This window comes from Hetaerina americana, unplaced genomic scaffold (genome assembly GCF_022747635.1).
Source record: "Hetaerina americana unplaced genomic scaffold, ioHetAmer1.1.p SCAF_10, whole genome shotgun sequence".
NCBI lineage: Eukaryota > Metazoa > Arthropoda > Insecta > Odonata > Calopterygidae > Hetaerina > Hetaerina americana.
The window spans coordinates 49,776,778-49,802,613 of NW_027286070.1; the positions used below are offsets into that span (position 1 = coordinate 49,776,778).

Below are 25,836 nucleotides of genomic sequence, written 5' to 3' on the forward strand. Positions count from 1 at the left end.
GCAAACCCAATTGAATTAACTGCAAAAATAGATAGACGGATGGGTCCAGTGAAAACCTTTTTGAAAGTCGGTTAAAATAGACAAACCCATATAGTCTCTAGGTTTTGAAAATTAATAAACAAATTTTAAAATGTGTTTTGCAACAATTCTTTTCATTTTCAGATGACTATAATCGAGTAGTTCTGGAGACATTGGAAGATACGCCAGACAGCGATTACATCAACGCCTCATATGTAGACGTGAGTATGTCCATGAGTCCTTAATGTAGTACCTCTTATTATTGAAAATCATGGGAAGTGTAAGGTTTATTAATAGAGAATTACGACCACGTATTTCTCCTGTGTGTTTTCAGTTGCTGTTTGAATATTGCGCCCTAATCGATTTATATGGGAACATTAATGGTATATCTAGTAAATTAAAATTTGGAAAAATATAGCTAAAATGGTCGTTTAAAATGTATAAATTGTGTGCAATAGATGGGATGCGTCCAGAGTGCAATATCACTCGATAAAAGAGAAAATAGCAAAACTGTGCATGAGAAATGTATGATTAGACTATATTTTTATTGTGCCTTTTCTGTCTGTTGCATATTCTTGTTTAAGTTACCTGTACATCATTTTCACCATTTTTTTAACGGTCCCAATAAATTCTGGCTTAAGCAATCAATCAAGCCCACTTCCTCACTATTACACCTGCTTACTATATGTATACATGAAACGGGAAAATATTTTTTCATGTGAAATGATCGAATTACTAGAGTTTGAGCAGAAAAATTCGTTCTCAGGTCTTCTGAACACATTTCTATCATTTCCAATACATCGTGAATTTCCTATAGTTTGGGATACTACGGGCAAGCTAAATAAAAAATAAATTATTTGCCCGTGATTTAATATTTGGTGTTTTGACGGAAATCAGAAAAACAGATCAGAGTTTAGCAAAACCTCACTCTAGTGGAGGGTGTTGCATGATGATAGGCAACTTATAATTTTTGAATAAAATGAAAGTTAGAATATTTTATTCTGTATTTCATACATGTATATTGCGCAAGTCTTAGTGCTTAAAATTCTTATCATTTAACCAATTTCGGGGCTCATTCGAATTTTCAATTAAACATATCCTGTGTCCTAAAGTTGAGTTGTGTATGGAGATAGCAGTTTTATAGAATATAAAATTCCATACGACTACTTTTTCGGGCAGAATTTTTTTTAAATCTGCAATTCCAAGGAAAAATGCAATTCATTGTGTTCCTCTTGAAAGTACTAGACCAATTAATGAATTACTAATGAACCATCAATAAATTTAAATTAGTAATTGGAAGAGATAGATCGCTCGTGGCATGGAGCACTTCATGCTAATGAGTTCAGAGTCATTCAAATTTACAAGCATTGCGTTCTCCCTATATTTATGGGGAAATTGAGAATGAATACTAGCATATTTGAATGGCTTTGCTGTTGAAAAAACATTTCTTCTACGAGAATGGTCTGAAAAGTTTCCCACCTCAGAAATTTCAGAAAAAATGTCTTGTGTCTTTGTTAGGTCGGAAACTTTTCAGACCACCAGTATAGTGAATGCCTTTTGATGATGACAAAGAAGTCATCAACTTACAGGTTATCATTCTCTGAATTTCACTTATTTTTGGGAACGCCGTTCCTATTTTAATTTTTGTAATTCACTCGGAAATAAATGTCTAACGAGTGGGAATTGCCAAAAGGTTGACACATGGAACAATGACACATACAAGCATGAAGTAAAATTTTTATGCAAATGCATATGCAACTTTGGAGTTGAGTAATCAGCTTTAGCAGACAAATAAAAGATATTCACAAATTCATAAGTATAACCCCAGTTTCTATTCTTGCATGATAATATATTTTGAAATATATATTTAAATTTATTTATACATTCATTTTTAATATATTGCAACTATGATCTTCATCATGGAACCTTCAAGCCCCATGCATTGTAAGCACAGTGCCTATCAAAATCTTCCAGAGTTAAGGTAGTGATTATCATATCAGACAGAAAATGATAATTCACCATGAGTCTCCACAACATAAATTTCGTTTCAAAAGTCTTTTAAAAAAATCCAAGAGAATATGGTATATATTTTTGACGATCAATAAATTTATTTAAATTAATTGCAATTGCAGTGGGTCGTAAAATCATATGCTGAATACAAAATAGCATTTCATTGCATTTGAGTAGATAAAGATACATTGTTAAGGCAACCCACATAAAAGTTCACCAATTTCCTTTACTCCTAGAATGAGTCTTGGATTTATGCTATCCTAATTGAAGTCATATTTCCACTCTAAAATTCAAACTCAAGAAAATTGAAAAATAATTTGTTTTTAATTTTCACTCATGGTTTTGTTTTATAGGTTTACACTGCATTCATTTTTGATTTACTGAAATAATACTTGTTTCCGGACTAATGTTACCAGATTGCAATAAGTAGTGTATACCATTAAACATCGTTAATCAAAGAAAATAGTTTTTTGTGAAAAAAATAAGAGGAAATGTATTCACAGATCCACTTTAATTTTCTAGGCACAGTTAATTTGTGGGGAAACCACATTGTGAATTTTATCCCTTCAGCATTACATTCATGTTATTAGGTCTTTATTATCATTTTTTGATTTTTACTTGACAGTACTATTCTTTTAACTCTACTAAGCACAAATTCTTAAAAACACATCAGAATATGTCATCATCATATCAATTTCTCTATATGTTTTCTGATTCTCTGTATTTTTGTCACACATAATAATGTCTTGAGTTAATACTTTCAAATAATGCCCGACTCATTGTAATACTGCTGTAATATATATTCACAAACTCAATTCTTTTGAAAAATGTAGTTAAAGGGTAAAACATTGACTCTCAAAAACTCTTATATAAAATGCAAAGTGAAGTTATGTGGAAGAGTAAGGAGATAAGATTCATGGTTACAATATCATGATGTTTTTGACACTAGCATTTTTTCTTATACAGAGCCTGCTAAAACCCAATGCATATATAGTGACCCAGGGGCCGACAGAGAACACAGTCCATGACTTCTGGCGCATGGTATGGAGCGAAAGGGCATCTTGCATCGTCATGCTTACAAAGACCTTCGACTTCATCCGTGTCATGTGTGTGCAGTATTGGCCAGCGATGGTCGGCCGCTCTGAGGACTATGGAGACATTAATGTCCTTGTGACTGCCGAAGAGGAGCTGGCCAACTTCCACATCAGGACCATCGTGCTGCGGTTGAGGAAAAGCGCCAAACCCATTGACCCCATGGCCCTTCCTGGACCGTCAGGAATGAATGTGAGAATCAATAAATTTCAATGTCCCAGGGCATTGTTTTTTCTGAAAAAACCATACTATTCAATCAATACAAGAATACAAGTATATATATATATATATATATATATATATATATATATATATATATATATATATATTATCATTTGACCTTTTAGCCTAATGAGCAGAGTGTTTCCAGGTTCACCCAAGAAGTGACATTTTTTCAGTACTAACTCTTCCTGGGAAATCTCTGGTGGCACAGGAAAAGGAACTAAGTCTACCATGATTTTGTGAATGTCACACTAGTAGGGTTTAGTGCAAGGTGGCCTCAACCCTTACCTACTAAACCAACTTTTGCATTGATTGCTGGTGTGGTGTTATAAATAAAGACAATTGCCCTGCACTAGCTGTGAAAAAGGATGATGAAAATGGGAAATATCTGCCACAAAATTATCTGGTGATTATTGTCAGCCAGAAGTTTATTGCTACTCCTGGCCCTTCTTGCTTCACTCATCAAGTCAAGCCAAAAAGGATGCCCACAGCTTAAAAAATATAAGGTTCCCTCTCTAAATATTACTTTTTAAATCACTAAATTCAATTAATATTTAAAATTTAATCAGTTCTGACTCCTGAATACTTTAGATACAGTGCATACCCTTATACTGAAGTAATTTTTTACTAATTACCTATGCTGGGGCTGACCATGTCTTTTGTATAATGCCATCCAGGTGACTGTATTTATAGCATCACCGTTCTAGCTCTCAATTGGCAAAATTAGTCCTCTTTTTCCTTGATGGACTCCTTGTGTAGGAAAAATTGTCCTTTTATCCTTGTAATTCTGTGTAATATCCTTTTGGAGTAATTATTTAAGTTTAAATTGAATTTTCAATACCCAAATGCATAAATATATAATTTTTTATGAAGTTTTCTTGGGTCTTCCACTGGGTCAGGGGTTCCATGTTGGCCCAACTGGAAACTTCATCAAGCAAATACGCCGGGAAAGCACCAGATAAATCTATCATCTTGTGAAATTTCTTATGTGAATTGGCTTTCCTTTATAAATAAAAGAAATGCTCTCCAAAATGTGCACCTTAATCACAATTGGCACCATACCTTACAAGCTAAATCCATTCACGGTATCACTTTTTCAACTGGTTCAGTGTATGAACATGTATTGCCCTGGAATGAGTTCATAATTGACTTCTTTTTTTTTCAAAGTCTCCACATACATTAACGATAAGGAGAAGTATACAGAAGTCTCCCAATACCTTCATATAATAGTGGTTCATGCAAATGGCTGGGTGATGTGACATATTCCAATCATAATTTTCTCTGTTTACACCACTGTAAATTATTTTTGACAGGCTTCATAAATTTTACACAATAATTTATTTACATATGATTATGAGTATGTACCTTTAAACAGTAATTAAAATAGAGCCAATGTTATTCCAGGAATAGTAAAAATCATTTGGAGTCGAATCCATCCTCCTCATTAATTCCATGAACTTACCTCATAATGTATTATTTTTTCATTAATTTCAATTAAATTAACTTAATATGGCAGTATTTATACTCTCTTTTTGGTTTTACTGTGCTCACTTATTGGTATAATAATGTGAATTTAATTTGGTTCCCCAATGCTTCAAATGGAAAACAGTCAACCTCTGCAGCAGGAACTAGTGATGGTGATAAAAAGAATGCAGAAAGCCCTAGTGGAAATGAGAATAAAGCTGGAGAGGCTGCCTCAGGGTCATCAACAGGAGCAGGGACCTCTGCAGGATCACCTGTTGCAGGGAGCTCAAAGAAGGATCCCGCTGACAAGGAAGAGTTTATCGAAGAGAGGAGACTCCTGCAGTTCCATTACACGGAGTGGCACAGTCACACTTGTCCATTTTCCAATGCCATCCTCGAGTTCAGGAGGAGAGTGAGGGCAGTAGTGGAGAATCATCCAGCAGTGCAGGATGGTCCAGTGATTGTGCACTGCAAGTGAGCATGGATCCAATCTTTTAACAAATCGTTCCCAAGTTATCACTTTCTTCCTTTGGGTTGCAGCATACTGAGATGGGCATCTTTCTTTTATTATTATACCGATAATTTTTTATTGTTTACATTTCATGAAATTTTTTCCTAAATTATGAATTCATATGCTTAAATTTCTCTTGAAAATTATGTAAGTTATCTGGAAATGATGACTCAAACATTATATGATTAGCACAAACATGAAAATACATTTTGTCATAAAAAGCACAATATTCATCCTCATATTCACCAACTAGCATAGTGAATGCTCCTATTTAGGATTTTATCCATGGGACCCTAGGGGTAAGTCAAATATGGCAATGGTGAAATTCAGCCGACTTGATTGAAGCATTTATTTCATACAGAATTGTACGAGTTAAATATGCCACCAAATCCAAAGAGACTGTTGCAAAATGCCACAAGATCAACTTTAGCAGAGTCACCTGCTGATGTTCATGAGCACAAATTTGGGAATTTTACAGAGTTAAAAGTATTTGCACAGTCAAAGTAAATGATTTATACAATGCAAAATTCTCACACTTGTATTTTCACTTAAGTAAATTTGAATCATAGTGAAAATAAACATGAGTTTTTACATTGTCTCCAAGAGGAAAATAAATTCATAAAATCTTGAACTATATACCAAGGAAACAAAAGAAAAATACTGCTTAGTTTTAGTAAATAATAATTAATTAGGACATTGCATAACTTTTGCTTTATCTATTTCAAATCTTTAATATATTTTCTTGTACTTCTTGTCATAATGAAAACTATGATCAGTGATGGTGGGGGACGCTCAGGAGTTTATCTGGCAGTTGATGCTAATCTAGAGCTTGCTGAGGAAGAAGACTGCTTCGATGTGTTCGGCTACCTCAAGAAACTTCGCCAGTCCCGCAAGGGGCTTATAGAAACATTGGTAAGATGTCCGAAGGCAACTTTAATTTCTTCATTTACCTACTATGGTGTAGTATTTTCTTTCAGATAGTAAGCTCTTAAACTCCCTTAAACACACCCATATACATCTATGATGAGCTATTACTGTTATTTGAGAGAATTAATGCTACATGTTAGGATTAACAATAGTGATTCTGATATATCTCTATTACCTTGATGAAAAATTAAAGACTATTCTCAACTTATTATTTAACTGTGTATTATGCTGAATTTAGCAAATTTGATGCCACTTTAAGAAGATATACCATGCAATAATTCATGAAAATATTATCTCATTCACTTAAGGTAACATGCCAACAGATAAAAGTCACTCATAATATGAAGTCATTCCATGAATCATTGAAAAGTAAATCTGTCATCTTTTTTAAGCATGCTATAGGATTACTGATTACAGGACCTTTCACACCCTGGATAATGGCATTCATGAGAAGATAACTTGAATTTGTTCTGATAAACTACTTAGATCAGCATCATTTTGCTTTGTTCTCTGAGAAATCAAATGGTGCATTTGAGGATTTTCTTTTCCAATTATTTTTTAATGTTTCATATTGATCACATCTGATAAAGGGCTAGAGACTGAACACATCTATTATGAATGTATCTTGATGGTCCCACAAACGTAACTCTTTGGAATTCCATGCATGAAGTCATAATGTCCTATAAATTCAAAGGAAGCCATATTTCATTAATATCTAATGTTTAAATAATTACTCTCAAATGTGTTTCCATTGTATCCATGATTGGCAGTTTGGTATCCCTTATATTTTTAGTACCATTGCCTCCACCTATTTCCAAGCACCCTCTGATAAATCTTGTGTATAAAGCCATGAAGGTTCAGTTCTATGCTAATGGAGCAGCATGACCTTTGTTAGATGATGTCTAGGGATTAAAAGCTAAGCCAAAGCTTATGCATGTATTAATGAAATTTGTTTCATATTACATTCAACAGGACCAGTACAAGTTTGTCTATGATACCCTTGAGGAAAGTGTGGTATGCGGTAACTCTTGGTTTCCTGTCTCTGAGTTATCAGTTCGTCTGAAGCAGAAATCTGTGAAGAATGCTACAACAAAAATCAACGAGTACCAACGAGAATATCAGGTATATGCTGTTTCAACTTAAATCACTACAACCACCTTCATTATGCTATGTCAAAAATATTGACTATGTAGGTTTGAAAAATAGGCATAACAGGCTTTAATATACTTACGTATTTAGGATATAAATTGGTCACATATTGTGAATGAAACTAGTATCATAAAAATATTGCTCTTCAAAAATATATGACACAATCACTAATTATATAAATACATCCACAAAAAATGTGAGGAGTTAAATATTTGAACATTTTGCAGTACATGTTTTTATTCACTCCCTATCAACCAAAGGTAAGGAAAATGTGAGGGTTTTATTATCAATCTATTCATTTCCAACACCACCATATCCATGGCCATTTTAAGTTGATGTTGTTAGAGTTATGATGGTTACTCTAATGATAATACTATTGTAAATACTCTAGGAGTAAAACTGTTTAATATCATTTATATGCCATGCTAATTTAGCTGTAGATGTGTGAAAATTTGAATGAAATATAGGAATTAAATATTTATATATCCTTTATTAGCAAATCTGCAAACAAACTCCAAGGTTTACAATAGGAGATTGTGCTGGAGGTCACAGAGGAGACAACAGAGAGAAGAACCGAGATGTCCTCATCGTGCCTCGTGAGTTCTTTACTAGTTTCTGCTTTTACATCAGAATATTGTGCATTGAATCCCAATCAATCTGGAATATCATTCATGTTAAGGCTGGAAAAAAGCTACTTGTACACCTACCAACATATTTATCAACTAGTTTGATAGGGGAGGATTAAAGTACCTTATGTGGATCCCAAAGGCACATGGAATCATGTTCATGGTAGATGAGGTCAAATGCTTTCCTGCGTAGCCTGTGATCCCTCAGATTAATGGTACCTGCTCAGAAATATCACTCAACTCTATTTTTAGTATTTACTCCCTCTGGTTGAGCTAGAGGGAAAAGAGTGAGGAGAAGGTGATATCCCTTCATTTACATAATCCATGTACCGGACAAAAATAATGTACACCTTTAACGATGAATTAGTGTGAAGCAGAGGATAACTTCTGGTTACAACTGAATGAAGCAAACTTTCACTTTGGAAAACTGATTATGGTACAAATCAATCCCATTTCCAGTAAGAAATGCTAATTTGAGAAATAATATAGTAAAAGCCTAGCTCAATGAATTAATAATATAAATGAAACATTAACTTATGTGAAAAGCTAAATATTGCTTTCATTGCCCTGTGCCTATAGCACTCAACAAAGTCAGTGATCTAATAGAAAATGAGTTCCTGTCATGAAGCCTCATTACACAAAAGTTATGCTCTCAAATGTGAATTTCTTTTTCTGGCCCATTCTGAAAATTGAATGTTGATTTTGGGGGGTTGAGGAAACACTCTAATATTTTAAACGAGTATGAAAATTGATTTTGAATCATAGAAACTACTGAAATGAAACAAGGGATTATTAATTCATTCATTTTATGTTATTTTGGCAGAGGTATAGAAATCAATGAGCCTTGATGCTGTGAATTAGAAATGTGAAGAGTGAAATGATACATTAGTACAAAGTACATATACATAAAAATAATATCACTTTTGTTTGGAGAATGATACCTGCTGAAGTATCAAAGGAATTAGAATTAATAGTATTACATACAATAAATAGGTAATCAGGAAGGAATTCACTGAATGAATGTAATGAGAGCAAGCAATAGAAGAGCAGAGAAAATGAAGAATTAGGGTATCCAAAAGATAAAAGAAGGTATGGCTATTGATCCTAAAGTTGGTTTGAAGGGGAATAGCTAATTTAAATTAGTTGAATGTTAGAGTAAAATGAGAAAAATTATGGAAGCCTATGCAATGTTAATACTAATGTAAAAGTATTTTAAGTGGAATAGAAAAGGGCAGGAAGAATGTGAGACATTTTTATTTATTTTATGGAACTTCAGGCTAATCACACTAAAATCCATAGTTTTAAATAGGATTTTGTAAATTTTGCTAGAGTTGTTTCGCAGAAGATACGGAGTAATGTTCTAAATGCTATTTCATGTATTATACCCACTAGTATCAGTACATTATATGCTATTGGTATTAACGCATACTTACTTTGTCTGAATAATGGACATTTTAAAAATTTACCCACAATATATTGAGTACCCAGTTAATGTACTTCTTTTAAATTAGAACTTTGAATAGAAGATATAGGTACATGGAGAAGTTGTTTATAGCTGTAGCTTTGCAAAATAGATCAGAATTTATTGTGCTTATGTAGAATATAACAGTATTTGTGTGAACATTTCACGTATAAAACAACATGATAGCCAGTGAAACCACCTCACAATAAAAAAATGTTTTGTCAACTTAATCCATGATTAATTTAATGTCACTTGGATTATCTTTATATCATACATTAGCAAAATAAGTTTGCTAATTTTTGTGGCACTAGTATATTTTTGTGTAATTCTTACAGTAGTGTGTTTATTTCAGCTGACAACTTCCGACCATACCTGACCTCATTCCAGGGTAATAATTTTACGGACTACATTAATGCAGTTTTTGTTGATGTGAGTAAAATGAGTGAATTTATATTTGTCTTTCATGATTATATTTTATTTTAGTTTGTAATATGAGAGTCATACCAAAAAAAAAGGAATGAAATTTGATCAAACTTAATTTTCAACTAGCTAAAAAGATTGCTTGGTCTAGAATAATAATGTCAGGTAAGTTTATCAAATAAGATTTAATGTGCATATATTCAATAATTGAATATAATTTCTAGAGGAAATATTAACTGAATTCATTAACATATACTTGTACATGTAAATTGTATCCATTGAATATTTCCCCCAGCCTATCAGATAAGTTCACATTATGGGCTGTATCTCAGTTGTGCTATAATCCAAGAGTGTTCATGGGATTTGGAAAGCTATAGATTGTATCTTGGAGATGAACAATTATCATTCATCTAACTTCATGAATTTTCCTCTAATCAATGGAAATGTAGTTTAAAACAAAATAAATATTGATGAGATATACCACATTCTTTATGGTTTGACTACCATACTACAATTGTCAGCAGCAATCACAGAAAGGAAAAAATTGTAGGGAACATTTTCTCAAACTCCCATGGCCAGTGTGAGAAGTTAAAAATCAAACAAGGATTTTTTTCATCATGGTCTTTTAGTTTAATTTTAGGTATGTTAGATAACATGTTGCAATACACCAATCAGTTCAAACACTGATAAAAAGAAACTATTTAATATATAATGAGATGCTCCTCATACTAACAAAATGATTGGAAAAGCATTCATTGGACTGCCAAATTTAGATGGGGTGCACAAATATAGTCAAACTAAATTTGAAAAAACTCTGGGATAAAATGGGAAATAACAAGAATGCATGACCATGATAGCTAACTCATTGTTAGAAATCCTATTTGCTTGGGTCTAATGTCACGGTTGCAAAATGTTGGTTTTAGGGCAAGATTATGTTTTTTGCAATAAATACCTTCAAATTTGAGAATGTTTAGAATGGAAATTTAGAGTATGCTTCACTTGAAATTTGAACTATATCTGTAACTGGAAAATTTATGAGGTAAAGCAACAAAATGATGAATTTAACTGATGCTGAAAGCCAAGAAACAGCACGAAAAGATTTGCTGAGCCAATTAATAACAGTTTCAGACCCATCAGGGTTAGAAATTCTTTAAAAAAATTTGATTTTATGAAGTTACATAATGAAATTTGATGATTCATATAAGGAACTCTTATTCCACAGTGTTTATGACATTTCTGAATTATTAAGGATAGAAAAATCAAATCATCTCTGTTGGGATTTGGGGAGGGGAGGGTACTAACAGAGAAAGATATGTAATGCAGACTAACTGATTAAAACGTTTAGTGTAGGGAGAAACTTGAGACATTGAAAATGACTATTTTTCCTTTTTCAATTAGTGTGAGATAAATTTCAGGATTTTATACTTCGGGAATAATAAAGTTTCAAAAGGCTGATCATCTTAATTTAGTTAACTCTCAAACAAACTTGTCCAAGAGCACTTAGAATCAAGTTTGAACCTCTTTGAGTGAATAGAGAATGCGACCAACAGAGAGGTAACACAGAATGTGAATAATTTCTATCTGCGCTTTTAAACTTTAGTACTTTGTAGCTACCAGGGAGCAAGATAATGTCAAATAAAAATTGAAGTCCTCCTTGAGGATTGATACAAATGAGAATTTATAACTTTCTTTATATTTTATTGATTAATTATATTTACAGGGATATACAAAGCCTCGAGAGTACATAGTAACCGAGTGGCCATTGAAAAATACATCAGGAGAGTTCTGGTCTTTGGTGTATGATTATGAATGCAGTGCAGTTGTTGTATTGTGCAATCCACCTCATAATTCGGTAAGTAGTTCCTGATTTAAACACAATAAAAAATGATCAAGTGAGATTTATGAATGATATAAATGATATCAGTGCATCACAGTTTTCATTGATTGTGAAAGACATTCACAAAACCTAAAAAATGTATTGTTATTAATTAAGTGTTTATACTTATGTAACATCATATTTTAAAACTAAGATTAATCCTAATGATCAGATCATAGAGTTTCTTTGAAGCCAAAAATTTGCTCCGATTCAGCAGCATTTGGATAAATGCCAAGTGATGAAATCATAGCAGAATCAATTATTTTTACTGACTGGGATTCCTTTGTCCTGCAGCTATTATTTTAATATATTGTATCATCAGATCTGTAATTTTTCTGTGCCAATGGATGAAAAGAACTAACTTTGAATTTTCCCAAGCATTCATTTTATTGATTCTACATCACTGATTTCTCTGAAATAATAGCACTAAGTGTATATTGCATAACATGGACTGCAACAGTAATTTTGGATTGGCATTGCAGTGAAAAATAAATAAATTTTAGGGAACAAATTAGGATGCCATGCTTTTGCCAGTAATCTACAATTTGCAGGACAAGCTTTGATTCTCTCTCAATCATTTTTATATCATAATGGTAATAAACCTTACCTTTTGAATGATTTCCCCTATTCCTCATGTATTTAGATTTATCATATGAGGTCAATTTCCTGATCTGGTATCATTGACCTGGGTTGTAACCCTGATATAGTGGGACAGCATCACTACATGACCACATCTAGATTTTTTCTGCATCAGTCAGTTTTCATTAGCTTGCATAGATTCATTTGATTTTTTTATAAATAATTTTAATGGTAAATATTCATAATGTTGGTTCTGCAAATAATATATATATATATATATATATATATATATATATATATATATATATATATATATATATATATATATATATATATATATATATCAATTTAAAAGACTGATAATAGTTCCAACTCTTTATGATAGCATACAGTCTGTTCCAGTGTTTTTCATTGGCAAAATTATCTAACACTGACTATCTGAAGCTTCTAAGATCAAAAGCAATTGACCCATTGGTGAATCCAGGTGTCATTGATTGCCTGGTTAATCAGTAGAAATCAGTAGTTTTATGACAACAGGAGCAATAAGAATTTCAATATCCTAACTCAAATTTAAGATTGGACTTCTACAACTTTCATTGTAACCCTATACATATTACTTTCATAGAGTCCTCATCATAGCCACAGTATAGACTTATCTGCAAACCTTTCTTAGTATCAATAAGAGCAGGTCTTTTTAGCTGAATATGACATGTATGATAAGCTTCTAAGCTCATTTTTAGGATTAATAAAATACCACAATATTTCATTCATTCATTTTCATTATCTTCCTAATTGAACAGCAACCTTACCCACCTTTTTGGCCTGAAGGACGTCATTCAAAGAAGTACGGACCTGTTTTTACGATAGACCACGTCTCTCATAATCATTACCCAAACATTCGATCATGGATTTTTCGCATCAATAAGAAGGTAAAGGCATAGTTCCTAGTCTTACTGATTTGAAATGGTACTGATATTGTTTGTAAAATAATTTCGTTAGAATTTTTAGATGTATGTTCTATACCTATAATAACATTATGAGGCACTTATCACCTTATATTTGTGAAGAGCAACCCTTGCTTTATTCAAAGTATATTATCATAAATCTCATCCGCAAACAATTTATGGAATTTATTTTTTCCTTACCAATGGATATCTAATGAAATGCATCATATGTTGAAGGGAGTTATGGGTCAGCTGAGACAAATAGCTGTTACTTAGCTTTACACTCCACTGTATTTTATTAATAGATTTGTGTATTTTTTCAATGCCACAGTTAAAAATTTCCTACTATCTTCATCCTTCTCAACCTAATTTGATCTCACTTTTCATTGTTCTCCTTTATTTAAAAAATATTTTTGCTAATTTTAGCTTTCTTCCCTAGCCTAAATATTTCAGTCCTTTCAAATAAAAATATCACTAAGAACCCTGAAAGGCTCCACAAGGCCATACACATCATGCTGGCTGTGAATTCAATAAGGAAACGGTGAGATCAAGTACTGCCATACCTACCCAGGGTTAATTACTTTATTAAGATATGACAGGTTTTCATCACATTATGCTTATAAAGTCAAGAAGAGTTATAAAATTGCACTCTTGAGAAAACTTTGAATATTTTCCTATGAATATAATGTAGACAAATGCAAACTTCAGTGTACCTTGCAAATACTTTCATTCCTAGACTCCATTTCTCATGTCTACACCTCAATTTAAAAGTTCTCTAAATTCAGTGGTAAATCTGGGTTACTTTTCAAATCAATTCATGTAAAATTTAGATATGTGGTGAGGGTTTTCTGTTAGCTGAGTGAGTGAGAGCATTATTTAACAAACAAGCTCTTGGAGTGAATACAGGTAGGTATTGTAAAATTATCCCTGACCTCATCATCAGGGTTATTTTGCTTTAGTCATCCTCATTTTACATATAGACTCTTATTTATGCTAAAAGTACCTGCCCACCTCTGCCAGTTTTATTATTTCAATAATTGTTTTTTTCATCCAACTCATCTCAATAGATTGTTTCACTGACAGAGCTGATGGCTGGTGTGAAGGCACCTCCAAGAATAGTGCAGCTCTTTCAGCTTATGTGTTGGCCTTTGGGACATAAAGTACCTTCATCCACTAACTCTCTAGTTGAGCTGATGAACATGGTTGAGAGATGGAGACAGAGGACAGATTATGGACCTGTTGTTGTAGTTTCTCCGTAAGTACTAATGTATATACATATATATTCTTTGTCATGGATGCAGTTTAGAGTTGTGGGTATTCTGCTAATAACATTGTTTCACTTTTTAAATGTGGAAAAAAATGCATTTTCACCTATTGATTAGGATAGTATTGAAAAACAGCTGTCCCCCTATTCTGCAGAAGGCCATAGGTTCAAGTTCTGCTCAGGCAAGAGAGCTGTATAATCTCTGGTAGATATGTAGGCCCCTCTAAAGCCAAGAGTGGCCTATAAGCATTCCTGGGATCAAAAATCTCCATGGATATCCAGAAAGCAAAGAAATACGTAATAGTTTACAAATATTCCTTTGCGATGATCAATCTTTTAAAAATAATCATAACTTAAAATATTTAATAACAAATATAATTAACCATTTCAATTGTAACATTTAATATGATGTCATCAGCATAATTTTCTCTTTGAAAACTCAACATGTTGTTTTCTTCAATCACTGAATCTTTGTACTTTTAATGAATGAGACAAAGGCAAAAAACAGCAAATATTTAGAGAAAATTCTTATAAATTACTTCATCAACAAAAGAATGACTGATATAGAGCAAATGCATTGCTGCAGTTCAGTACATGTAACACCATAGTCATTTTCATGGATACCTAAAGAAGAACATGTATGCAACTAGCTATTGTTCAATGATGGGCTAACAGGCAGTTTTTTTCCTAAAGGGCTCCTCTTTCCCCAATAATACCGAGAGCTGTTCCTCCAAATCCTTACTCAACATTCTGACTCATTGTACATTCATTTTGCAGTACAATTTCCTATTTCTTCAGTATTTTGCAATACTTTTCTTTGAAGCCTTGTGTTTTTCACTAATTCGTTTTTAAGAACTATATTGAATTACACGAGTATGCAAGAAACCCAGTGAACTCCGAATTTGTCTATGTAGCCAATGATAAACATGCACGGTAGAAGCAAAAATGAAATGTGTACAAGTGTATGTGACAGGGTTTTTGATGCTGCTGGAAATGAAAATTGAATTTGAATATGCTGATGTTTTTGGCATTCAGCATCTACAACTTTAACTGATAAATAAATGCAAAAATTCTTTTATAATGCAAAAAGACTTAGAAATACAAATAACAATGATTTGCTGAAAAGTATAATGGCAAGGAGTGAACGAAAAAAGTCTTGTGATTGTTTTATTTCCAGGTAGGCATCCTTATATCAGCATTTTACACTCATACTATGCTTGTGCTATATACTTATTTTTATTATTTCTATCACACTGCTTAGCATTAAAGATGCATACAATAAAGGATAAACTATTAAAAATGCTTTCAAAAACTTAGAAAAATAATTTTTAACTATTATAAATTATTATTTTTATGATGAGAAATGTTTTATTGCTGCCAGTTGATGTCAAACATTTCTAGGCCAATGATATTGCGTTATTGAAGGTGCTACTGCATAAATTTTCTCAGGAAACTTATTGAGCTCTCTGTAATGTTTAGAGATGGACGCAGCAGATGTGGAGTGTACTGTGCAGCTAATGCTTGCATAGAACAGGTTGTTCAACATGGTGAAGTTGACATCTTCCAGGCTGTGAAAACTGTGCGTCGGCATAGACCCCAACTTATAGAAAATATGGTAAGCAAAATCAAAAAGGCATGCTCTACGTTTTTTGTGAGATTTACTTTAAGATTAGGCTTATTTCAAATGTTAGGTCCTCTCCATCCTTCCATATTTCTGCATTATTTAATTAAGTTGGATGCTCAATTTTTCAAATCTATAGAGATAACTGTAACATCTATTCATTTTCCTGAAGTACCCACCATATGATCAAGGGCTTAATATGACATTGATTATAACTTCTGTTATGGGTGTTACATAATTTTTAGCTGCTTTCATTCCCTGTTTTCATTAAATTACTATTTAATTGCAGTAGCTTCCCATACCTCCTCATACTCAATGACATGGCTCACATTGAGTTAACGCGTAAAATGAAAATTTTCCATTTATGCTGAATAGGTGAATGATATATCCAAAATTCCAAAATATACATATAATAACTGAAGTCTCAGAAACTTAAAATTCAATATGTTAAAAACTTTTGATCTATGGTATACTTGACAATCGTGTCTTCTTTCCCGGAAAATATAGAAATTACAGCAATATAAAGTATTTGTGACTCTAAATCTATATTTTTATCATTGTCTACTTTTTTATACATGGACTCATTGGTGGCAAAATAAAATAGGAAGGGTAAATACATCACAAGTCAAAGAATTTCAATCATTATACTATGTTTATTACTTTAACCAATTCACATATCTTTTTGTAAAGTACAAAGTAACCCACGAACCATGATTTATCTGGGATACATGACATTTGTGTCTCCTATAGCATAGATTGAAGATGTCCACTGGCATCTCAGAAAGACACCTATCAGCATATGAGTAATTTTCATTGTCAGAGTTATCATATAGGACTATTTTGATGCCAAAAGGGAGTTTTTCTCAATAAAATGCATATGCAAATCAGTGACAAGAGAGGAACAAATCAGAATTTCAGCTGGGGTAGTGTAAACTTCTTTAGTTAAGATCAAACATATAATTAAAAGGGAAAGATGCAAAGATGTGTAATTCCTCTCACCCATAATGGGTATTCCAAAAATGTCACCCATGCTCTATTCATAGGAGTCCAATAAATGGTAAAGAGACAAAGTTAAGAAGAGAAATGATTAGTATATGCATAAACAGATATATACTCGTATGAATGTTCAAATGTTAAAGGGCATATTAATGAAGTTATTATTTTGTATAGAACATTGCTACTCTGAAGAGAATATTCTACCCAAAATATTTAACAGCAGGCATTCAAGTGATATCTGCTATTATATAATCTGAATTCTTAACCCTTTATTATTTTTAATTCCATTTAAACCCGGGGGGGTATAAAATTTTGTGTTCTCATTACCAACAAAAACAACTCTTATTATCTATGACAAATGTCTTTTGTATGTAGTGGCTGCTATGTTTCATGCTCATCATATCAAAGGCCAGTACATAGGTTCAATGGCCATACAATTGTAGATTTATTTTGGGTATTCTAACCCCTAAATGGGTGCTGTGTATAAAGTTTTTCAAGTGGAATTCACTCCATTGGGTGGGATGTTAAACTGAGGAACCCATGGCACCTCCAATGAAGAGTAGCCTACCTTGGAGATAAAGCCTTCTCTGAGGTTGTGCCCATTGCCAACACCAGTTCTGGAGGTACCTACACAGGTGGCAACTCTGTCCTTGTAGGGAATGGACACAATTCGGTAGATTATATGCAATTTGATTGTAACCAGCCATTTGAGTAGCTACAAAGTCTGTAAAGAAGGCTACAAATACTATCATTTGCACCTTCTTTTGAGGAATGCTAAGTATGGATAACCTCCCATAATGACTACATATTTACTGACTAACTGAAGGACCTTTTTGGGAGTGTAACAAAGATCTCAATGAATCCATGTTTCTGAGCAGTTCATTTGTATATTCCTCTTAAATTATTCATCTATAATCTATTCTACGTATTAGTTCTCTATTTTCTGAGGTAACATATTTCAATTTCACATATGTATGCACCTTTATATTTGTGACCATTGCTGTTAGCTCCCTTGTTTGTTTATAATGCAAATATTTTTATGTCAACAGACAGAGTATAAATACTGCTATGATCTAGTCCTCCACTATGTCCTGCACTACCTCAACAAAGACCTTGCACACAAGGAAAGCAAAGAAAAGAAGTAAGGCTCTTTGACTGGAATTTTTGCAAGAAGAAGAAATGAACAGGCTGTGTTTTTTTCTGAGGGTTTTGGCAGACGCATAGAGTGATTGGCTGCTGGTTTGAATGAATGAGTTGGGAATGCTTGTTTTGATGATTGAAGGAAAGACAATGTGCAATTTTAAAAGTAAAGAGTGTGCAGGAATGTTAGTGATTCTGCTGCTTATTTGCCTAAGCATATGACATTTGAGCAACTAATCCAATCATCTAAAGAGCAGATGACAGTTAAGTTGAAAATCAAAAGTGCTCCCTGCTTGACTCGAAGCTGATATGTAATGCTGCCAAATGAGCGCTCCATTCTTTCTTCGCTCAACCTTAAATCTTCGATGTGCCATTCACTGCTGCACATTTTTGGTGCCACTAGTGCTGAAATCGATCCTCCTGAAGCAAGATGGGCTGTGGTGAGTTAAGCCCATATGCTCTCCTTTTTTAGTCTATTCCATCCACACCTCCATCTTTTATAACAATGGCAACAGCAAACTGAGAAAGCTAAATTTTATTTAAAGCTATTGCTGGTAATTTATTGCTGCATCATATCTTATAACTGCAACAACATTAAGCTAGTTTAATTAACAATACATTGTGACTTTTAATTGTAATATATTTGAAAGTATGTTTTTATTATTGAGCACTTTGGCTTAGTACATTTTTATTGCATTGTGTGAGGAGTTTGGTTGTTTTAATTCATACCTTAGTTGTATTAGTATGGAAACTGTACATTGTAGTCAATTAATTTTTTAATTGTATGGAGTTACTTATTAGGCTTTTAATTTTTTGAGTGTGATTTAATATGATGTGACAAACTCAGTGCTCATATCCACAAATCTCTCTTTTGTTATGAAAGATTGATAAAAGGGTCATCAACATTCCATTGAGTATGAGTCTTTCAAATGCAAAATGTGCTATTTCAAACACTAAAATAAAAACACTTGTTCTTGTTGATTTTTCAGATCATGGTGCCTGTGGAGGAAATGATAGAAAAAGATAAGTATAGTGAAAACTCAGGAAAGAGGTTACTATTTTCAGCCTATTATTAGGCATTGTGGAATGGACATGAGGGTCTATTTTTAGCTAAATGAATAAGATGAGTTTCTGATGGGCACTTAACTTTGAGTCTAGCATGGGAAGAGGGGCCAAGTGACTAAATAGTGCTCTTCCTTTAGGTGTTCTCACAAGGAAGTGGGGAAGAAGTGATTTTTTTATGGGCAGGCTCCCAACAAACCATACTCCCTTGACTGCACCATTATTACCGTATTTGGATCTCAATTCCCAGTTATTGTACAATACTGATTACAGTGCCAATTTTGAAGGTATCATCATAATCCAGTCCACAAACAGAGATTTAGGTTGCTATTTAAGTGTTTATTGTAGTTATCATCAGAAAAGATTTTGCAAAAAAAACTCTTTAAAGAAGTACCTATGTGGTGTGATTTCAAGATTGTGTCCTTGATTACGAGATTTGCTGTACCTATTTCAAAAGATTTTTAGAGCACAGAGCTCTAGTTTGTGGTGAAATTATAGACTTCATCTCACTCAGTGGAACTAAAATTATGAGTGGGATATTAAGGAAATTTATTTTATAAAATGTTTGTTGATATGCTTCTGATAAATTAGAAACAGTACATTCAATGGCATTATTGAGCAAAATATTAGGTACTGAAAAAATTGCATGCATAGTTATATGACTACTATTCATGGTGCACATTTTGAAAGGCTTTCATTTTACATTGATGGAAAGTGATGAGAGTGAACTTATACAATGGTAAGTTCCCTTTTGGCTTCATGTACATGATGCCATTAAATTACACCTATGGCAAATTTTTCAGCTTTTTCAAAAGATATGAGAAAAAACCCAAAGCACTTTTTACATTTTTAAATTACCTAATATTTAAAGAATTAGCGTCAATTTATTTATATGTCTTTTCATAATTCTTCATAATTAAAAATAAATTTTTGCAAGTTCATAAATTGAAATCCCAATGGGAAATATTGAATTTTGCAATCATTTTAGTACTTATATATTCATATTGGGTCTGAGCTGTTAGGTATTTGGTAAAATTTGGTGGTGAAGCTAATGTACTCATATTAGAGAGGCTTGAATATCTAAATCATGTAAAATTTTCTGACCAAACATTTAGCAGTCTTAAGGCTATGCCTCTCATTCCATAGATGGAACAGTCAATTGCTCATGTGCTCTACCCGTGTTCTAAATGAGGGACACAGAAGAGAATGAATCTCATTTGATAAAGCCTCAATATCTTTATGACCATATTACTCTGTACACCAGAAAGGGCCTTAGGCACAGTTATTAACTTTTTAATATAAGACATTTTAACTTTTCATGATCTTTGAGAAAATGTTAACTTGAAAATAATAGTCATATTCGGTTGATCAAGCCTCAAAACATACTTCACCAATGCTAAACATGATTTTTGTTCAAAATTATATGATTTATTGTATACTTTTGTCATGCTGATTGTTAAATATCCTACATTCTATAATATTTGTTTGTTTTATTAAGTTTTTTCACTTCCTAAAGATGTAGATTTATTTTTTAAAAAGGTATGCTATACGGGTAACAAATCACAGTTATACGTACAGATAAAAGTAACTTTAGTTTGCCGTATTTCATCATGATCTTATGACTTCTGCATTATCCATTAAAAAGTGTGATGTTGCCACAAATGTCCAAAATTGATGTACCAAAGATTGTCCTGAATTTTTTTATGTTGATGAACCAAGTGTTTTATAGCAGGTCTATCTATGCCTGCTCCATCACAAGACAGAGTTTATGAAAGATTACAAATATCTGTGATTTATTCATCATACATTAGAGTGGTAACAATTATGTAGTCATTAGATTTATATATTTTTGTCAGCATACACAAGTATGCATGCCTGGACCAATTAAAGCCATGGTCCACCATTCCTAGTTACATGCTAAATAATTGTGTAGGTGAGAAATAAATTGCATGCCTAATTTATGCGCATCAAGTATATTGTGTTCAAGAAAAACTAGGTTGTACCTACATAAATCAAATGTGTTCATTCATTAGTGTTTCTTTTGTTTTTATGTGTAAGTATTTAGTTTCATTCATAACAGTAATAGAGATGATGTGGTTCTAATCTTTATTGACCATTGCTATTCACAGACTGAATCACTAAAAAAATGTTTCTCTATTACATTTAGAACTGAAATTCGCTTGCCTGAATATTTAGATTTATTCTTGAAAACCACACGGATCAATCTCATTAGCTGATATATGATGTTTTAATGTATAGTTGCACCCCATCAATGATCATATTCACTGTATTTTCGAACTATATGAAAAAATGGCATAGCTAAATATTTTTAAAAGTATTTGGAATAAAATACTTTAAGCCTTTATTATGACTTTTACTGTTCCACCCTTCCCCACCTTAGTGTACATATCTATTGCATGTGTTCAGTTACAAAGTTAGAGAAACTCATATATTCTCCCGTGATTTGGGCCAGGTTAGTGACTGGTGCCCTTTGGGAGACCAATGCTCTCTACCAAGTGTGAAATATAGCTGACACGCGAAAGAAACGTAACAGTTGAATGCTTCAGTCCCTACACTGTGATGTGCACATGTTAAAATACGTTGTGATCATGGAATGAAAATCAAAATTAAAAAGATTGTTTATTATCAAAATGTGACTGAAATCGTTTGACATGGAAAGAAAGAGTTTTTTACATGAAAGGGGGAGGATGACAAGAATCCTAAAAGTCCTAAATATGTTTTATGGCCATAGTTGTAAGTCATTGTGCAATTTAGTACCTGAAGGATATGTACTCTGTGGACAGTGGTTTAAGTATTTGAAATGACATTCCATGAAAACACTATGTAAATTATATTGTTTTAATGACCCAAGTCTTAACTTAAAAACGTTCAACAATGTATGAATTGTTGGTTGATTTCCATGAATAAATATAATGTAAATTAGCCATTAACTGAATGTACTAACATCGGGGTAGGGGGCTTTGGTCCGATTCTTACTTCCCCCTTCCAAACAGATGTGTCTGACTGAAAAGATTTATTGCTGGCCTTGATATGTGCTTGCCTCCATTACTGCTAATAAGGTCCACAAATATCTTCTTCGCACTTCCCCACTCACAACTGATGGGCTGATTCCAAAATACAGGATCCGTACAATATTTATCGTGACTGGTTCGCTGTAGCCTCAACTGAGCGGTGGATGGGGGTCCGACCGGTTGGCTCGATAGAGGGGTCCCCCACCACTCAGGCGAACTTTAGTTCAGTTGCCTCCGGGCATGCCTTGAAACAGGTGGATTTTTGTGACGTATGATTGTTTGCGGTGTCGTCGCAGCATGGAGCGCGCCGTCGAGCAACGCTACGCTGTGAAGTTTTGCGTTAAACTCGGGAAATCCGCATCGGAGACCCTTGAACTCATTAAATGGGCTGATGGGGATGATGTCTTGAGCTGCACAAGAGTTTTTGAGGTGCAAAAAATGTTTAAGGAAGGCTAGGAACTCGTCGAAGACGAGCACCGCGTCGGACGCCCGACGACCGCTCGAACCGACGCTCAGGTGGCCAAAATGAAAAAAGTTTTGGACTCTGATAGGCGTTTAAATCGACCTTATCAGTGACGAGACCGGCCTTTCAGTCGGAACCGTCTACACCATTGTAACAGAGGATCTTGCGATGAGGAAAGTGTGTGCGAAGCTGGTGCCGCAATTCTTGAGCGATGAACAAAAACTGTCGTAGTTGGAAATTCCGAAAGAAATTTTGGACTGCGTCCAGGAATATGAAGAGTTTCTCGACAACGTTATTACCTCAAAGGATGACTCAAAAGAAGCTCAAAGGATATCGGTTCGACTCTATCGAGGCGATTCAAGCGGCGACGACAAAGGCTCTCAACAGTATTCCGGAAACCGACTTCCAGCGGGCTTTTGACGAGTGGCAGACGCGCCGAACTAAGTGTATCGATGCAGGAGGGATGTATTTTGAAGATTATTAAGTAATTGTAATTATAACTGCAATAAATTTTGATTTTCGGAACCAGCCCCGATACTTGTTGTACGGACCCTGTAATACAGGGTGCGGCGAAATAACTTCCTTTTTTTTCAATCTAAACCCCTTTAAAAAAGGAAGATATGTGTTGCCGCACCCTGTGTATGAATTATGCTAACCCCACCCCCCAACTACAAGTGTCAAGCTCAGTAACTAACCCTCAGATGTAGGCAATTCGACTTTATGGAATGATATTTGGTTGCCTGTGCACTAGGATATTATATCCGATCCGTGAGGTCATTGTCTTATGTTTGAATATTTCTGAGAAAGACCATATAATAATACACTAAAACAGGTAAAAAAAAGTTGTCCCTGCACTGACATCTACAAACTCACATAGAGATTTTAGTGGGATAAAAGGTCGCATTACCATGGGAGCAAAGAAAAGTAAGTAGGAGAAATGAGAGAAAGAAGCCTATATTATTTTCAACAATCCTTCACCTTGATACATTATCTTCCACAACAGTTTCTAACCTACTACTGTGAGAGTATCGAATAGATACCCTCGTTAAAAAGAATACCATTAGCAGTTTGAAGACAAACTTGCAACCTAAAAACGAATGGTGTAGGTTATACAGGCCTGTACATGCATACACTGCCCAGCTGCAAGGCAGGCAAAGTCTCTAGGGACTCCATTACATGAAATTTCATTGCTTTTTACACAATAGGAGCAGGAAAGTGGGCACAAGGTGAACACAACTATTGCAACAACTAATATGAGACCCTGATAACCAGGAAAACTAGAAAAAGTTGCCTGTTGGAATCCGGAAATGGTAAAAAAAGTGGGAAAAGTAGAGGGTAATAGGTCGTGGATTGCCTATGTCCGAGATAAAAAGAAGAATTCCAAGTAAAGGGGGAGAGGAAGGAAGAAAATAGTCATAGTGAACGACATTGAGACAGGTAGAAAGCATGAATATCTTCGATCAAAGTGATATATTCTCTCTACTATCAAAACCAACGTTGGTTTAATTACTGTGGAGTTGAATAAAAAATTGAGCTGACCATTATAACCAGTTTCTCGAGAAAATCCGATCAAAAGATGCTTTGTTAAATGTTTCTTTTTAAGATACACATATTTTTCTTAAAATTTTGAAAGTATTCTTTCTAATTTATATATTTTTTAAAGTTAGATAATGATCTCATTCCACATAATATTCGTTATTAGCAATTATGTTTCCTGAGGATCTGACGGCGTAGGTCTGAATTCATCGCAATTTCACTTGGTAAAACTTCATTCAATGATACCAAGAATGCACAAGAGCCCGAAACGGGATCCAAACCGCCGATCTTTGGTATTGCTGGAGCGTTTGTTTCTTGTCGACTTAACTGACTATTGGTGACCACATTCTCAATAATTATATTTTCTGTTCTTCCTCGATGGCTTGGTACCTTGAGACGCGGATCATAAATCGGAAGTAGATGACTAAATTAGAAAACAAGTTACAACTAATAATTAGAAGAATGGCCGAAGAACTAGAATAATTTAGAACTGCCATTAGTTACAAATAAATTGTAACCTTTTTTCGGACTCTCGGCGTCAAACCAGGTTTCAGCATAACCCAAAATTAAACAAGGTAATCAGTATACCGATTCTACTTTCAAGTTCACCTATTCCGATAATAATCTGAATCCTGAGCAAATAGGGAAAATTGTATGCGGTCTAAAAGCTGGCATTATACACCTTGGTCTTCAACTCTCTGTCTTGCTCCCCTCCGTTCTTTTTGCCCTGTTTAACTGATGCTCATCCACATTGTCTCTGCCTCCACTTGTTCATCCGCCCGTTCCCACCACCTGCCCTCCTTTCCCTCCATCTCATATTGTCCTCGGGTATCCACCGTCTACATATCCTTCTAACCAATCTCCACACTCCTCCCCTAGGGCCGCCGAGCGACGAAACGAACCCATTTACTACGCTTCTCTCGTCTCATGTGTGCAGCATGATCGTAGACAGCCGAATTCAGAAATCAAGCCGACCTCTCTCTCTCTCTCTCTTGTGTTCCCAGAACGGGTGGGGACGGTGCGGACCAGACTACTGCCAATGGACTATCCTCAAGTAAGTGTCTGTTTTGTTAATATATTTCCTGGCAGTAATAATTTGTTTTGAAAATTTAGCCGTTTTCGTCATGCATTCAATGCAATAATAGTTAACAAGGAAATGGGTGACGCCAATTTAAGATTTACCCACCCGTTACTATACGCTATCATAAAGTTAGCAATTTGCGATTTGAGTAACGGTAAGAGTAAACGGAAATTAGTTTCATTTTCGTGAAATGGCCTGCGGAATAGTTGCAAGAACTCCATAGATTGTGTATTAATAGTGGATGCAGATTTAAAACTACTAATTTAATGGGGCTGTAAATGCCTTTTAATTAATTACAGAAAGTAATTTAGAATATTAGAAAACACTCGTACGAGGTTATT

At 34.0% G+C, this 25,836-nt stretch overlaps 1 protein-coding gene across 1 annotated transcript in view; it reads left to right on the top strand.

Annotated features, from left to right (window-relative positions):
* The window catches only part of Ptp36E (protein tyrosine phosphatase 36E), a 309,100-nt gene extending 287,360 nt beyond the window's left edge, over nt 1-21,740 (top strand). The window contains exons 4-16 of the mRNA XM_071598635.1: nt 163-239; nt 2,995-3,312; nt 4,952-5,280; nt 6,094-6,229; nt 7,217-7,366; nt 7,890-7,989; nt 9,834-9,910; nt 11,622-11,753; nt 13,157-13,285; nt 14,368-14,555; nt 16,044-16,179; nt 18,231-18,761; nt 19,311-21,740. Of these exons, the coding sequence (XP_071454736.1) occupies nt 163-239; nt 2,995-3,312; nt 4,952-5,280; nt 6,094-6,229; nt 7,217-7,366; nt 7,890-7,989; nt 9,834-9,910; nt 11,622-11,753; nt 13,157-13,285; nt 14,368-14,555; nt 16,044-16,179; nt 18,231-18,326 (1,868 nt within the window). The 3' untranslated portion in view covers nt 18,327-18,761; nt 19,311-21,740. The remainder of the gene's footprint in view (nt 1-162; nt 240-2,994; nt 3,313-4,951; nt 5,281-6,093; nt 6,230-7,216; nt 7,367-7,889; nt 7,990-9,833; nt 9,911-11,621; nt 11,754-13,156; nt 13,286-14,367; nt 14,556-16,043; nt 16,180-18,230; nt 18,762-19,310) is intronic.
* The last annotated feature ends 4,096 nt before the right edge of the window (nt 21,741-25,836 follow it).